Source organism: Mesoplodon densirostris, chromosome X (genome assembly GCF_025265405.1).
Source record: "Mesoplodon densirostris isolate mMesDen1 chromosome X, mMesDen1 primary haplotype, whole genome shotgun sequence".
Taxonomy (NCBI): Eukaryota; Metazoa; Chordata; class Mammalia; order Artiodactyla; family Ziphiidae; genus Mesoplodon; species Mesoplodon densirostris.
Window position 1 is genome coordinate 96,494,336 of NC_082681.1, and position 17,863 is coordinate 96,512,198.

The 17,863-nt window shown below is 42.9% G+C and overlaps 1 protein-coding gene across 1 annotated transcript in view; it reads left to right on the forward strand.

The window, feature by feature from the left end:
* Positions 1-2,340: 2,340 nt before the first annotated feature.
* SLC9A7 (solute carrier family 9 member A7) overlaps positions 2,341-17,863 on the forward strand; it is a 149,465-nt gene continuing 133,942 nt past the window's right edge. Inside the window, exon 1 of the mRNA XM_060086593.1 lies at positions 2,341-2,738. Coding sequence (XP_059942576.1) covers positions 2,411-2,738 — 328 coding nt within the window. The 5' untranslated portion in view covers positions 2,341-2,410. The remainder of the gene's footprint in view (positions 2,739-17,863) is intronic.

Consider the following 17,863-nt stretch of genomic DNA (forward strand, 5'->3'; position numbering starts at 1 on the left):
TATACCCAGGAGTGGGATTGCTGGATCATATGATAGTCCTATTTTTAGTTTTTTGAGGACCCTCAGTACTGTTTTTCATAGTAGCAGCACCAATTTACACTCCACCAACAGTGCACAAGGGTTCCCTTTTCTCCACATCCTCACCAGCATTAATTATCTCTTGTCTTTTTGATAATAGCCATTCTGACAGGTGTGAGGTGATATCTCATTATGGTCTAGATTTCTTACATGGAAGCTCAGGGCTCCAAAGTGAGTGGAGAGCAAGAGCATTAAGAGTGAGCCAGGCAGGAACCCGATTGCCTTTTATGACGTAGATTTACAAGTTACTACATTCTATTCTTTGAGGCAGCCGTAAGGGTCTACCGAGGTTCAAGGGGTGGTGGACATAGATGCCACCTCTTAATGCGGGAGTGGCAAAGTTCTGGAAGAACATGTGGGATTGGAAACACGGTTTCTGGTGCTTTTGGAAAACACGACCTGCCATAAGTACTAAGAAATCTTTCCTTTTTTTTTTTTTTTTTTTTGCGGTACGCGGGCCTCTCACTGTTGTGGCCTCTCCCGTTGCGGAGCACAGGCTCCGGACGCACAGGCTCAGCGGCCATGGCTCACGGGCCCAGCTGCTCCGCGGCATGTGGGATCTTCCCAGACCGGGGCATGAACCCGTGTCCCCTGCATCGGCAGGCGGACTCTCAACCACTGCGCCACCAGGGAAGCCCAGAAATCTGTACTTTTAAGGTAGCTCCTGAGTTGTCCTCAGTGTTACCTATAGAGAGAAGCTTTTCCCTTGACTTTTGGGAATCCAAGAGGCTGTGATATTAAATATTTATGCTCAGTGAACATGGCTTTTAGTGACTCTCCAGAAATTAGATTTTCAGCAAACATGGCTTTTAGTGAGTCTCCAGAACTTAGATCAAGTTTTCCCATTGGTTAACTTTCTCTGTGACTATCCACATTTTTAGTGTTTGCAGTTTCATTGGGAACCTGCAAGGAACTTCAAGGTATATTGATTTTGTAGGGGCTGTGTGACAGTCTGGAGGAACGGGGAGAGATGCTAGCTAAAATCTAGATGAAGAGATTCCCCTGCTGCAAAGAAGGTGCTGGGTAGCCTTGGCAGTGTGCTCACCTAGAGGGGATCCAGGAAGTCTGCAGTGCTCCACATATCTTTCCTACCTAATACCATCTCTACCCTATTACTACTCCTTTTAGTTAAGCATTGCTCTCTTCAATGAATCCTCTTAAAAATGCAGACTCCTCTGGGAGACAAAACTTGGACAGTTGGTACAGATTTCAGAGTGGTTCAATAAACGCTTATGAGCACAGTGCTAGGCGCTGAGAATTCAGTGATTAACTCAATCTCTCTTTTCTTCCTTGACCAGAGGAACAAGGTAGATTGAAAATTCTTGCTCCTGAGGATTTGTTCCAAGAGGCTTTATCATTTAGAGTCCACTTTACGATTTTTTTTTTTCCAGACCTGGGCCCGGTCTTAAGAATCACCAAAAACTCCCTGGGCTACCAACAGGTCAACATAAAAGGGCCACCAGGGTAGTTGCCCCTCCCCAAACACCTGCTGCTCATCTACCTGGAATGGCAAGTGTCCAGTTCCTTCTGGTTCAACCCGCTTCCCCCTGAGGGTTAGTTACACAGTCCAGAATAGGAAGTCAGTCTACTTGCCAAGTGGTAAAGGTGCTATTTTAACGCTCTTCCCTCATTTCAACCCCTTATCGGTCCTCACTTTGGGTCAGGCTAAAGCCGAGGTTTGAATGAAGCCTGGCGGATTCTGGGAAGCCCGGAATGCTGGAAGGCACTCTGAGAGACGTGGGAAGAGAGGTGTAGGGGGTAACGTGGCTTCGAGGCTCCTCGGCTTCTCCAGAGTCCCCACTTTACTGGGCCCAGGGCGGCTATACACTGGCAGGAGATCAAATACTTCGAGTGGTCCCAGACACAAGACTCGAGACCGCACATCCAAGAGGATGCTCCTGCCAGGCACAGGCGACCTCTGGCGTCCCGTTTACGAAGCGCGGCGGCGAGTGCCCAGGAAGTGGCCCCGCGAGCCCAGACGGCCTGGCCAGGTACGCCGGGACCGGGCGAGGAGCGCAGAAGGCGAGGGGCCAGAGGCCCCGCCCGCAGGCTGGAGGGCGACAGGCGACCCCGCTGGGGAGGCGGCGGGGCGGGCGCGCGCAACCGGGGGCCGGACAGGTGCGCGGGCGGGGGGCGGTGCTTGGGGATCCTGCGCACTGCGCGCGCCCCTCCCCCAGCGCGGCTCCCGGCGCGGCCCCGGCCCCGGCGCGAGCGGGAGGAGGAGCTGCGGCTTCAGCGGCCACTCGGGCAGGTCGGCGGCGCCACGGGAAGCCGCCGACGGCGCGGGCTGCCGGTCCCAGCGCGCAGGAGGCGCGCGGGCGGCGCTGGGGCCATGGAGCCTGGTGACGCGGCACGCCTCGGCCCGGAGCGGGTGGTTCGGGCGCTGCCACAGCGGCTGCTGCTGCTGCCACTGCTCCCGCTGCTGCTGGGTCGGGGGCTACGCGCGGCGGCCTCGGCCTCCTCCTCTGGGGCGGCGGCCGAGGACAGCAGCGCCATGGAGGAGCTCGCCACGGAGAAGGAGGCGGAGGAGAGCCACCGGCAGGACAGCGTGAGCCTGCTCACCTTCATCCTGCTGCTCACGCTCACCATCCTCACCATCTGGCTCTTCAAGCACCGCCGGGTGCGCTTCCTGCACGAGACCGGGCTGGCCATGATCTACGGTGAGCACCCCGTACCCGCGCCCACCGTCCCCGACTCCCCTCGTCCGCCCGGGCTGCTGCGCTCCCCCCGCCCCCCGTCGCCGCCTTGTGCACCCCCTTCACTTGCCGACGTGTTTCGTTTCTTTTCCGTTTCCCGCTGCGACGGTCTTGGTTCCCAAGGTCAACTGTCTGCATTTTCGGGCTCTCTATTACCATGAGAAAGAATTCCACTCCATTTCGACGTTTCTTCAGGGGGAACCGGGAAAATGAAAGGCACCGGGGTGGCCTGGTTCTGTCCGGTCGGTTCTGTCTCAGCTTCGCCCCCTCTCGCGCCCCCGCCCCAGTTCAGCTCCAAAGGGTGTGTGCGGTGGCGGGAGGTGGGTGACCTCCCAGGGACCGCACCGCCCCAGGAAGCAGGCCACCGTGAGGGTGGGGCGAAGGCTGAGCGTTCCTCGGCTTGGGTAGCGGCTGACGGGGCTTGGTGGATGCCGCCGCGTCCATGGTCAACCTGGGTGGGCGCCCACTTCTGACATCTGTGTTCCCGGATCTCTTGTGAATAAAGTCGAAGCTTGAAGCACTGTGAAAGGTGAGCGTGGTCCAGGACTTAAGAGTGGTGCACCGCCATGGCGGGCCTAGTCGGGGAGATGGGCACGCCTCCCACCCTTATGTCCAGGTGGGAAGTTATACCCAGTTACTTGCCTTCTCTAAGCTAAGAGGAGCTTTCCTATTCCTCAGATTGTAAGAAGGACGCGACTTCGAAGATACATTTGAGGGTGTATGAAGAGGAAAAGTAGTGGTTTTAATTCTGGAGTCAGCCTTCTTTTGTTGTGAAAGGTGGGCTAATGCCACCATCCTGTTCTGGATTCAATGGCACACGGTGTTTTACATGCACAGTGGTCAGCACAAATCTTCCGTTACTACATGGATGTCAGCCACAATCTGAATCATCCCTCTTCCCCCGCCATGCCCCTCCTCCGCCCCCACCCCCGCCCACCATGACATGACTCCAAACTGGAACCAAGTATTCTCTTTTTGAATTTAGTTCAGTGGAGATAAGGCCCGGGTTAGCATCATCATGTGAAATAGATGAGCCCACTTCACGACTGTTCTCAGTAGGGAACATTTGACTTCATCCCTTATACTGGAGGGACCTCTCCACTCAATTTCCATTCAGGGTTCCCTGATAGAGAATGGAAAGCAGACGCCTTAATCTTTAATGTGACAATTACCCTTGGCCCTGGGCCTCGCTTCTCATGGTTCTTGACTGTTGACAACCCAGGCTCATGGCCACCAAGGTTATGAAGTACTATCAGGGAGCCCTCTAGTTTTAAAGAGGTAGTGGCCTAAACAGGTCTTGAATTGAAACAGGACCAGATCTAAAACTGAGTTTGGTTATTGCAAATTATAGGTGTGAACACAAACCTGGCCGTTCTTTAGCTTTGTGGTTTGTGTCAGTCGGTGACGACTGATGCCCAGGCTGCAGGTAAGCTCGAAGTTTTCCTGAGCAGGTAGCAGAGTGGGGAGTTGAAGCATGTTGTCATTTCAGGCGATTGACTCTGCCATAGTGCAAATGAACATTGCCTTTATATGTATATAGATAGCCATGAAAATATTTTTGTTTTATAGCCCTTAGATCCAATTCATTAAAGTACAGTGTGAAATGCTTTTAAAAGGTAGATTTGACAGGCTCGTAAATACATGCTCAAGTGCATGGAAATGGGATTTAAAAATGGATTTTCTGAGGAGTACTCCATGTTCTTAGCAGCTCAGTCACCTTTGTCTTAAGGCTTGAAAACAACAGTGGAATTTTCCTTTGTGGATATGTACTTTTTGAACCCATCTCAATCTTTTAGTCATTGGGATTGTGCTACCACAGTGTACTGTTTCATTTTGTCTTGGGGAAATCTGGTTTAATTGATGATGTTCAGAAAAGGCAGCATCCTCTCATAGCATTCTCTGAAATTTTGTTCTGTGTCTTTGGGTTTTTTAATCTTACTTTGAAATGCACTGAGAAATTTGTTTGTCAATGTGAGATGTCCTAGGTTCTGCCAAATATTAATATTTTGGTGTGGGTTGCCTATAATTGAGAGAAAATATTTCTCTCTTTCTCAGGGATATTTAGTCTTCTGTTTCAAGTCCCCCCCCCACCCCCAAATCTGAATTCTAAAGTCATTTGATAAGCTAACTAGCCAATATATACTTAGACTATTGGGATAGGGATTCTGATTAAAATTCGGTATGAAAATCTTTGAATACTTATGTGAATGCAGTACAGATTTCAGGACTTCTCTTTCTTAATAGTAAGAAAGCAGATTTCACTTCTTGATATCAATAGAGGAAATGAGTAACTGTCCTGTTGCCTCTGAGTAATAAAGGACAAAAAGATCTAAGGAAACATTTGTTAAGTATCTGCTGTGTGCTGGGTGCCCAACTTAATTTATGGAGGTGACCAATTTAACTTTTAAATGTTCGTAAGTTTTCATGAGTGAAAAGAGTTCAGCTGCGAATTTCAACTCTTTACTTTGAAATTAAAAAAAATCTAATTCCTGACACTTTAAAAATATTTAAGTTGTACTTTGAGAGGGAAGGCTTTAATATTTAAAATAAGTTGTGATATATATATATATGACACAATGTATTAATATATAGTAATATATTAAAATGTGATGATATATGTATTTGCTGGTGTAGTTGTAAAATATCTCTGGAAGGACATGCAATAGACTAGTACCATTGGTTTCCTTGTGGGGGAGGAACTAGGTGGGTGGGGCATAGGGGTGGGAGGGAGACATCACTTTATACCCTTTTGTGCTTTCTTTTTAACTTTGGAAGTGGAATCACCTAATAGCATGTCCACGCCTCCATTCTGTGGCATTGTTGTGGCATTTTAAGATGCTCCTCAAATCATCCAGTTTGATGCCCGCTTCTCCCTATTCAAATCACATTGTTATCAGTTTTCTGTGATCTTTCAGTTGTTGACTGTACCCATGAAACTTTTGGAACCCTGTGTTTGGAAGGGAGACAAAACAGGGAAAGGGGAAGAGATTTTCCCTCCTCTTCCTCGCTCCTTTTATCCCACTATCCCCCCAAAAGAGTTGATGTTACTTTAGGAGCGGTGTGTACAGATAGATCCCAAAGGACCTAAGGACAAGAAGAGACACTCTGTGAATGCTTAGCATTTAAATTGAAAGGAGTTCCCCTACTCACCAAGGGACAGTTAGAAGCACTCCTCCTCCCTGGCCACTGGTCCAGGCAGCTACAAGGGAAGGTGACCAAAGACTAGACTCTCCAGGGACGTTGAAGGCAGCCCCCAGACCCTGCGATGGGAGCTGCAGGGCAGTGGGTAAGGTACTTGCCTTTCACCAGTCTAACCTGTTTTGTCAGGGCAGGGAGCTCCCAGCTGTCTGGCTCGGTACGTGATTAAGTGCCATCCTGAAGTTACCGAGCCCCGCATGTCTGTGCAGCAGAAACAGCAAGTGTCTGAGGCAGGGAAAGGTGTCATAAACAAACTGTGTCAGTTAATTGTGGTTCTCTCTCGTGTGTACAGTGGTTCCACTTCCCCCATAATGTTTTTGTGACAATTGATATGGGTCCAGAATATCTAACTCTGCCATGCTAGCCCACCACCTGCTTCTGGCTTCCCCCTCTTCCACGCCTGTCAACTTTCCAAGTACATGTTGGTCAGCCCCTCCAGATTCTGTGGTCCGTGGGCTCATTGTTGTTTTGTTGAAGCTGGATTCCTAAGCACAGGCTGAGGTTGGGTTCAAAGCCAAAGTCTGAAAGAGGAAATATGGCTTTTTGCAGTAGCATGAAATTAACATTTGAGCCTGTGAGCAAACATTTCAGAACAACCCTCTTCCTGGTTAATCCGGAGCCCTTATTTATTTATTTATTTTTAAGAGCCCTTTACTTTGGCCCTAGTTTGGGGAAGCTCTGTATAGTCTCGGTTTGGTACCAGATCCCCTGGGTTCAAATGTTGGCCCTGTTACTTATAAAGCTGTGTAACATTGGGCAAGCTCTCTGAGCCTTAGATTCCTCTTTTCAAAAATGGAGACAATGCCACTCACCTCACAGAATTTTTGTATTATTGTGATATTGTAAAGGTCAAATGCAGTGTCTGGTACTTACTTGGTAAATATTAGTTCTCATTTTCAATTTAGATTTGTGATTCTTTGGCCAGCATTGCTCCTTGAGCAGAGACCTGCTGTAATTTTAAAATGCATTAGGATACAGTTAGTGAGAGTGATGAGAATCATAATTTTTGGTGGGCTATTTGTTAATACTTAGAAAAAAATTTACAGGGTAGCTATTCTACTCTTTTATCCAGCAGTCTCCATTTTTGGACTTTATTTTTCAGAAATACATGCACTAGCATGTTACGTTATATAGATGGCAATATTTGTTGCAGCAGAAACAAGTTGCAGTACTCATTAAGAGGGAACTGCTTAAACTACAGCACATTCCCACTAAGGAATACTATGCAGCTGGGAAAAAGAGGTGTTTTGAGATGTCCTTTTAGGGCAGCTGCCCACACATAGTGTTGTGGGAAGAAACAAGGCACAGAGCAGTATGTATAGTATCTCATTTATTTTTTGAAAGTCATATGATGTATATACATAAACATGATGTTTATGTATGTATATACATAAACATGATGTATATACATAAACATGATACATACATTTATATATGATATGTGTGCTCTGGAAGGATGCACAAACTTAGCAGTGGTTATCCTTTGACAGTGGGACCTGTTGTTGGGAGGGAGAGAGGGGAGATGTTACTTTTCCTTTTGTACTCTTCTGAATGGCCTGACATTTCTATAACACTGACACACTACTTTTGCAATTAAAACGTTTAAAAATAAAGCAAACAAAGAATAGATGCATGTATATGTATAACTGAATCACTTTGCTGTACACCCAAAACTAACACAACATTGTTAATCAACTATACTCCAATATAAAATTAAAATTAAAAAAATAAAGCAAACACCTTTTTTGTAGCAAAAATGCATTAGAAATAGATTATAAGTTGTGTGGTTCGGTAACATTAGTTATTTAAAAGTTAGAAATGGAAGGAAAATGTGTCTTAAAATTAGAAAAATGACATTTCCTGAAAGCATTTCTTAGAACCTTTTTGGAATGATGTAATTAGAAATCACCATTTCACAGCCCCCAAGGACAGTTGATTTAGACAAGGATTTTCAGTGAATTCCAGAGCCATAGGTGAGAGGTTGTTGGGGAACATGGTACTTGCGTGGTACTGAGTATCACCCCACAGATTACTTACCTATCACAAAGGAAAGAAGGTACCTTTACGGTGGAGAGGTCTGGCAGTCACCATCTTATACTCAAGTCATCAAATTTATCCTTGGTCCTTGTGGAACTATCTGGTATTATATGCCTCCTGATGTGTTGCAAGAGGAAGCATACAGCTTTACCTATGTAGTATTCATCCTCAAAATGTTTCATCTGAATCTAATCCAGGTTTAGGCACATATTCCAGTTTATAGGAAATATAGGGGATAGAGAAATAAGTTATAAAATACCATGTGAAAACGGGCATATCCAAAATATGGGACAGTCTACAAGACAGTTGGTCCTGGTTTCTTCAAAAAGTCTATGTCAAGGGAAACAGAAAGGCAAGATAAGTGACTGAATTGTGTCCTCTCAAAATTCATATGTTGAAGTCCCAATCCCCAATGTGATGGTCTTTGAAAGTGGGGCCATTGGGAGGAGATTAGGTTTAGATGGGGTCATGACGGCGGAGTCTCCATGATGGGATCAGTGCTCTCTCTCTTCTACCATGTGAGGATACAGCAAGAAGGCAGCAACCTCCAAGCCAGGAAGAGCATCCTAACCAGACACCAAATCTGCCAGCACCTTGATCTTGGACTTCCCAGCCTCCAGAACTGTGAGAAATAAATGCTGTTTAAGCCACCCAGTCTGTGGTATTTTGTTCTAGCAGCCTGAGCAGACTAAGACAGTGTTCTGAGTTAATGGAGACCAAAGAGACATAACCAAATGTAGCACAGGACAGTTGATTGTCTCCTGGTTTATGAAAATGAGCTATAAAAATGTTTTGGGGACAGTTGGGGATATTTGAATGTGGACTTGGTATTAGATGATTAGGAAATTACTGTTATTTTCTTAGGTGTGATAATTAAGGTTATTTATATAGGAGAATGTACTTATTTGGAGATGTAGGCTGAAGTATTTAGGGGTGAAGTGTATGAGTCCTAACGTATGCAACTTTCAAAAAGTTCAGTCGAAAAAAATTGCATGAGATGATGTTAGGCTTACATGACTTCTTTTTCATTTCAGTTTTTTGGTTTGATTTTTAGGTTCACATGTCTTTTGAAAAACTGCCTCTGTTCCACTTAGAAGAGAGTATATGTTAGGAGACTTTTCTCTTTTGGTTAAATCATGCTCCCTGTCTTTTTTTTTTTTTTTTTTTTTTTGCGGTACGCGGGCCTTTCACTGTTGTGGCCTCTCCCATTGTGGAGCAGGCTCCGGACGTGCAGCCTTAATGGCCATGGCTCATGGGCCCAGCCGCTCCGCGGCGGACCGGGGCACAAACCCGTGTCCTCTGCATCGGCAGGCAGACTCTCAACCACTGCGCCACCAGGAAAGCCCATGCTCCTTCTCTTTTAATCAATGTGAATATTTGTATTAGGGTAATGCTAGCTGTCATAATAGACCAACCCCAAATTTCCGTGGCCTAACTAGAGAAAAGTTCATTTTTTACTCATGTAATGGGCCAGTGCAAGGGTCTGGCAGGTGGCTCTCCATGTGGTGATTCAGGGACCAGGTGTCTTCCATCTTGTGGCTTCCCCATCCCTTGGGGCTTTGGAATCCTCTCCCTCCAGCCAACGAATGAGGCAAGAAAAAGAAGATAATATGGGGAAGCCTTACACACTAAGCCTGGAAGTGTTGCACATGGCTTTGCTGCTTCTGTTGGACAGAATTTGGTCACGAGGCCACATCTAACTGGAAGGGAGGCAGGGAAATATCGTCTAGTTGGAGTAAGAGGAACAGGTTTGGAAAGCAGCTAGCCTATCTCTGATGAAGTATTTGATGAGTACTTTGTAATACATAATCCAGAAAAGAGAAGTAGGAGGATTTGCATGCATATTTCTTGTTGTTGTCAGCTGTTGATAAACTAAATTTTGTATTTTAAGTGATCCAGTTTGAAGAGGGCATTCATCTTCAGTTTATGAAGTTGTTTCAATAGACCTATCAGCATTACCTGGGAGCTTGTTAAAAATAGCATGTCTGGCCCCAGACTGACTGAGAATGTCTCAGTGGGGCCCAGAAATCTGTCATTCAATACACTACCAAGGTTTTTTTCTTTTAAATACTGAAGTTTGAAACTCACTGCTATAGAATATTTAAGTTTTCACCCTTTAAATACATTCACTATGTTGCTTGTAATTAAATAAATGCAGGAAAAAATAGCAACTGTTTATTGAGCACCTGCTATAATAGTCAAGCACCATATTAAGTACTTTGCATACTTTAAGCCATTTAACCTTCACATCAAATGTATGAAGACCGTATTATTGGCCCCATTCTGCGAGATGAAGAAATTGAAAGTTAGGCTTAGTACCTCATTTGTTTAGAGTCACATGTTTGAGATTGGTAAATGGGGATCTATTAAAGGATGAGATCAATAGGTTGAGGATGTGTTTAGCCAGGATAGAGCAGAACCTGAATTGTGCCCTGATTACCTGGTTCCAGGAGGTCTTTGAGGGAAATCCATGCCCAGAGTATAAAACAAAGCAAAGTGACCCTTTATTATTATCTGGGGCTTTGTCTCCAAACTCCAGTGTACAGTTGCAAGGGGTGAGGCTGGCCAGTTTGGAAGAATCAATTTTCCTATGCTAGATCTGTCTGGGGCCCTTGAATCCAAGTAAACCCAAGATACCTGCTCATTTGTTCCCCAAAGGCCACATTCCAGGTGTTACTCCATTGATATGTGTTATGGACTGAACATTTGTGGCCTCTCAAAAATCATATGTTGAAGTCCTAACTCCCAGTGTGATGATTTGGGACATTTGGCCTTTGGGAAGTAATTAGGTCATGAAGGTGGAGCCCTCATGAATGGGATTAGTGCCCTTAAAAAGAGGCCCCAGAGAACTCTCCACCATGTGAGGATACAATGAGAAGGCGTCAGTGTACAACCCAGAAGAGGACTCTCACCAGAACCCGAACATACTGGTACCCTGATCTTGGACTTCAGCCTCCAGAACTGGGAGAAATAAATTTCTTTGGTTTATAGGCTGCACAGTCTATGGTACTTTGTTATAGCAGCCTGAACTAAGACAGTATGACAGAAGTCTCCCAGTGTTATGGAGGAATGTAGTCAAGCGATGATCAGAGTGGCTGCACTAGGCCTTCTCAGGTGGGAGCAGTTGCTTAAAAGTTTTCTCATCTCTAGACATCGCTATCACAGAGGTGGGGAAGTGGGTAGAACTGGGTCTGTCAAGCGCTCGGGTCTCTCTGCTCTCACTGTGCTAGTTGTCACAGGTATATCATAGTCTCCTGGAGAGATTTTCCAAAACACAATACATGAGAAAGAAGCCTAGTGCAGGCAGGAATGTCTCTTTTGTTTGCTCTGTCTCTGCCCCTAGAACAGTGCCTAACCCATAGTAGGTGCTATGGGAATAGTTGTTTAATGGATTCTACTTTGTCTAACAAAAAATGAGATGCTGTAATACTGCTTAGCATTAAAGGTCCTTCCTTCAAGTTGTTGTGCCCCGGATTCACACTAAGAGTGAAGTTTCTGAGAAGGAAACCTTTGTGAAAACATCTGCTTGAATCACAGCGAACTGTTTAAGAAAGGAGAATGAAGGGATAGGTGAGTATGTGTTTGCAGAAAATTGTATATTTAGCTAATAAGCCACATGGTGGGTTTTTCTTTCTTTTTTTATTGTGGTAAAATATATATAACATAAAATGTCATTTAAATTATTTTAACTGTATAATTCACTAGCATTAATAACGTTCATAAAATTGTGTGACCATCACCACTATTCCCAAAAGTTTTTCATCACCCCAAATAGAAACCTTGTACTCATTAAATAATAATGTCCCATTCCTCCCTCACCCTAGCCCCTGATAACCTTTAATCTACTTTCTGTCTCTATGAATTTGCCTATTCTAGAGATTTCATATAAGTGTATTCATACAATATTTGATCTGTTTCACTTAAAATAATATTTTCAAGGTTCATCCATGTTGTAGCAGGTACATGAACTTCATTCCTTTCTATGGCTGAATAGTATCCCATTGTATATATACGCTACATTTTGTGTATCCAGCCATCAGTTCAGGGACACCTGGGTTGTTTCCACCTTTTGGCTATTAGTGGTATAATACTGCTATGAACATTTGCATACAAGTGTCTGTTTGAGTTTCTATTTTCAGTTCTTTTGAGTATATACCCAGAAGTGGAATTCCTGGGTCGTAGGGTAAGTCTGTGTTTAAATTTTTGAGGAACCACTAAACTGTTTTCCAAAGTGGCTGCAGTATTTTACGTTACCACCACAATGCACAAGGGTTCCAATATCGCCACATCCTTTCCTACTTATTTTCTGTTTTTTTTTAATAGTCACCCTAGTAGTTGTGAGGTGGTAGTTTATTATGGGTTTGATTGATGCTTCCCTAAGGACTAATGATGTTGAGCATCTTTTCATGTGCTCGTTGGCCATTTGTATATCTTCTTTGGAGAAATGTTCATTCAAGCCTCTGTCTATTTAAAAAATTTGGTTATTTTTTGTTGTTGAGTTGTAGTTCTCTACATATTCTGGATATTATTCTCTTATCAGATATATGATTTGTAAATATTTCTCCTATCCATTGGGTTGCCTTTTCACTCTATGATAGTGTCCTTTGATGTGCAAAAGTTTTAATTTTGATGAAGTTCAGTTTATCTATTTTTTCTTTTGTTCCTGTGCTTTTGGTATCGTATTCATTGCAAAATCCAGTGCCATGAAGCTTTCCTCCTATATTTTCTCCCAAGAGTTTTATAGTTTTAGCTTTTATTTATTTATTTATTTATTTGGCCATACCACGTGGCTTACAAGATCTTAGTTCCCTGACCAGGGATCAAACCTGGCCCTGGCAGTGAAAGTGCCGAGCCCTAACCACTGGACCACCAGGGAATTCCCTGTTTTAACTTTTAAATTTAGATCTTTGATCTGTTTTTAGTTAATTTTTGTATATGGTGTTATTTTCTTAATTTCCTTTTTGGATTGTTCATTACTAATATATAGAAGTATGACTGATTTTTTTTTGGTATTGATTTTATATCCTGTAGCTTTGTTGAATTTGTTTATTATCTCTAACAGTGTGTGTGTGTGTGTGTCTATTCTTTAGGGTTTTATGTGTGTAAGATCATGTCATCTGCCAATGGAGATAGTTTTACTTCTTCCTTTCCAATTTGGATGCCTTTTATTTCCCATTCTCGCCTAATTGCTCTGGTTAGAACATCCAGTACTATGTTGAATAGAAGTGGTGAAAGCAGGCATCTTTGTCTTGTTCTTGATTTTAGGGGAAAAGGTTTAAGTCTTTCATCATTGAGTATGATGTTAGATGTGTTTTCTTCACATATGACCTTTATCATATTGAAAATTCCTTTTTATTTCTAGTTTATTGGGTGTTTTATAATGAAAAGGTGTTAGATTTGTCAAATGCTTTTTCTGCATCAATTGAGGTGATGATGTGGGTTTTTCTCTTCATTCTATTAATGTGGTATATTACATTGATTGACTTTCATATATTGAGCCACCTTTGCATTCCTGGGATAAATTACATTGGATCATGGGGTATAATTCTTTTAATATGCTGCTGAATTCTGTTTACTAGTATTTTGTTGAGGATATTTGCATCTGTATTCATAGGGACTGTTGGTCTGTAGCTGTCCTTGTCATGTGTTTGTCTGGCTTTGGTATCAGGGTAATGCTGGCCTCCTAGAGTCAGGAAATGTTCACTCTTTTTCAACTTTTGGGAAGTTTGAGAAGAATTGGTGTTAGTTTTTCTTTAAATGTTTGGTAGAATTCAACAGTGAAGCCATGTGGTTCTGAGCTTTTCTTTTTGGGGAGGTTTTTGATTATTGATTCAATCTCCTTGTTATAGATCTATTCAGATTTTCTATTTCGAGTCAGGTTTTGATAGTTTGTGCCTTTCTAGGAATGTGTTCATTTCCTCCTGAGGCGCTCAACAGTATATTTGAGCAGGCAGAAGAAAGAAGTAGCAGTTTAGGTTTATACTCAACAAATCTTTTCTCATCACTCTTCTCCATATCTACCTCTGTAACACATTTTAGGTAAAGACACGTTGACCTCAAATTATCTTAGGTTATTAAAACAGTTGATTCACAGATTACTTTGTTTTGAGTGTAGAACTAACTAGGTGTAGCAGAGACTCCAGTTACCTCCCAATATCCATTCTCCCTTTCATCTTTCTAATGGAACCCTGAGTTTAGCTCAGCATATTTCTGTGCAATGAAAGCACTGCATTTCCTGGCCTCTCTTGCAGTTAGGTATGGTCATATGACCAAGTTCTGGCTTAAAGACTAGAAGAAATGTTGTGTGGGGTTAGTGCAAAGTATCCCTAAAAGGAAGGGAGCATGCCCTTCTTCTGCCATGCCTTCTGTTATCTTGAATGTGGATGTTATGGCTAGATCTCCAGCAGTCATGTTGGATCAAGAGGTAACCTTGGGAATGGAAGGCATTTCTGGCAATACAGTTAGATGGAGCTGAGATCTCTGATAGCATAGAGCTGCCATGCCAGGCTTGGACTACATACTTTGGGACTCCTTGTAAGTGAGAGAGAAATGGGTCTTTGTTTTTTGCTGCTGAACCTAATTGTAACATTTACACCAGGCTCTGAGTTCCACTTGGAACTCGGGTGTCACATATGAGGCTCTTTCAAGGGCCTAATGCAGATGTTCAGGACTACAGTGGATATGGCACTGCTTGGGATTCTAGGAGAGGCTAAAGGGTAGGCAGTACAGATCCAAAAAAAGGGTTTGAGGAAAGGGTTAAGATTTAAAGTACCTGTTTTGGGCATTTGACGATCACCCACCCATTTGGTGATTTGCTAGAAAGACTCATGGGATTTAGAGACATTTGTAGTCACCGCTATGGTTTGTTACAGTGAAAGGATACACAGCAGGATCAGCAAGGGAAAAAGACATAATGGGTGGAGTCTGGAAGAGTCTAGATGTGGGCTTCCATAGGGGTGGGGTTTCACAGAACAAGCTGCTTCCTCCAGCAATTAAATACAGCAGTGCCTGCACAGTGTTTCTGCCTAGGGAAGCTTGCTCAAGGCTCAGAGTTTTTTTTTTTTTTTTTTTTTTTAATTGGGGACTGATTAGGTACTGTTACTGAAATTTCTGATTCCCAGAAGAAAGCAGGTGTTCTCTATGAATTACATTTGCAGAAACTATCTAGCAAGGCTGGTATGGCCATATTCAGCATTCCAGGCACATAAAACAACCTTATCAATTAGTAGCATAGGGGATATTTTACAGGCCAAGTTCCTATTGCATGGATCAGTCATACAAGCAGGGCCTCCTAGAAATAGCAACATCAGGCCTATTATGTTAACTTTTTCCTGTGTTATCAATTGACTGTTAGCTTTTTGTGTTCCTGGGGGTTCTTTGGTTTCAAGACACTTTTTTTTTTTTTTTGGCCACGCCTCGTGGCATTCAGGATCTTAGTTTCCCGACCAGGAATCAAACCCGTGCCCCCTGCACTGGAAGCGTGGAGTCTTAATCACTGGACCGCCAGGGAAGTCCCACTTTTATTTTTAAAATCTTTACTTTTTTAGATTTATTAATTTTATTTGAAAAATTATCATAAGTAATATTGACTTTTGACATACAGTTTTATGAATTTTACAATATATATATACATATGTGTAACCATCACCACAATTGAGGTGAATATTAGTTCCTTCACCCTAAAAAACCCATGTTACCACCCTACTGACAACCACTGATCTGTTCTCCATCACTCTTGTTTTGTGTTTTCAAATGTCAACATAAATGGGATCTTTCAGTATGTAACCTTCTGGGATTAGCTTTTTTACTCAGCATAAGGCCTTTGAGATTTATCCATGTTGTTACGTGTCTATAATTAGTTCATTTTTATTGCTTCCATTTTATGGATATACCATAGTTTATTTGTTTGCAAGTTGAGGGACATTTAGGTTGTTTCCAGTTTTTTTGTGATTATGAATAGAGCTACTATAAATATTAGTATACAGGTTTTTGTGTGAATGTAAGTTTCCATCTTTCTATGGTAAATACCCAGGAGTGGGACTGATGGGTCATAGGGTAAGCATATGTTTAACTTTATAAGGAAACTGCCAAACTGTTTTCTGGAGTAGCTGTACATTCCAGCTAGCAATGTGTAAGCGTTCCAGTTGCTCCACATTCTCTTCAGCACTTAGTATTGTTAGTATTTTTAATTTTAGCCATTCTAATAAATGTGTAGTGGTATCTCATCGTGGTTTTAATTTGCATTTCCCTGATGCTGAACATCTTTTCATCTGCTTATTTGCCATTCACATATTCTTTTTGGTGAAGTGACTGTTCAAATCTTTTGCCCATTTTCTAATTGTATTGTTTTCTTTGAATTTTGAAAGTTTTTTTATATATTCTGGAATCAAGTTTTTTGTTGGATATGTAATATGAAATACATATATATTTTTTTGGTGGGGGGGGCACACCACGCAGCTTGCAGGATCTTAGTTCCCCGACCAGGGATTGAACCCGGGCCCTTGGTAGTGAAAGTGCAGAGTTCTAACCACTGGACTGCCAGGGAATTCCCTCAATTGCCCATATCTGTATGGATGTTTTTCTGGACCTTCTCCTGTGTTCCACTGACACCTGTGTCTAGCTTTGTGCCAGTTCTATACTGTCTTGCTTGCTGCCGCTTTGTAGTACATCTTAAAATTGGCTAGTGTGAGTCCTCCAATTTTATTCTTTTACAAAATTGCTTTAGCTCAAATCTTCTATATTCTTAATGATTTCCTATGTAGATCTATCAATTATTCACCACAATTTTAGGGCATTTTTATCACTCCCTCCCCCAAAGAAACCCTGTATTCATAGTCCTTTCAGGTTATTCTTTCCCCTCATATGCATATGTTGCTCTCTTCTGAATACCTGAGGTAGAGACCCCCTGTGGATCTCCAGGATTCTTTCTCTCTTTAGGTCTCCTTTCTGGTACTCAGTCCTGAGAACTTTAGCTGCTTTTGTATCCAGAATCCCAGCATTGTCAGTTTCAGGAGTTGGCTAGACTTTGTTTCCCCTCCCTGTTTTGTGGCTTGGAAATGCTCTTAAGGCAGTAAGCTGGAGCAATCAAGGGCTTACCTCATTTCCCCCCATCTCTCAGGGATCACTCTTCTTCATTGCCTGATGTCCAGTGTCTTGAAAACCATTATTTCATGTATTTATGTTTGTTTTTGTTTCAGGCATGAAGATAATTCCAGTCCCTCTTTCTCTTTCTTGTCTGGAAGTGGAAGCCTTAATTCCATGAAGGAGTTTTGGTCTTCCTTTTTTGTCATGGTAACCCCCATACAGACTCTTTTTGTTTTATTTTTCTTGAACTGTGGACTTCATGTGTGTGTCTGTGTTTTTACGCAGTTATGCATTTTTATATACACATAGACACACATTTAAAACAAGCCTACCGTGGATGATCTTATTCTAGTCTAGGAATCTGTTGGCTACTGTACATTTTTGCTGTTGAGAGAACTGGGGAAGGAAACAATTGCATTCATTAACAGAGTAGGCTATGAATGGACCAGAGTGATTCTCTTCAGTGACATGAATGAGAGAATTGTCTCTTTTCAATGGCAGTGTTGTGCAGAGTGTTTATGATGGCACTGGAGAGAGACACAAACAAGATGGTAATACTGTAGTGTTGCCTGAAAGAAAAATGCACGACGTGAAAGTTGTGAGTTAAGTTTTATTCGGGGACTTTAGCCTGAGAGACAACCTCTCAGTTAGCTCTGAGGAACTGCTACTAAGAGGTAATGGAGGAGCTAGAATATGTATGAACTGGTGGGCGACTGCAGTGGCTAATGGCTTGATCCTTGCAGAATTGGAATGGCAGGCAACATTTTTTT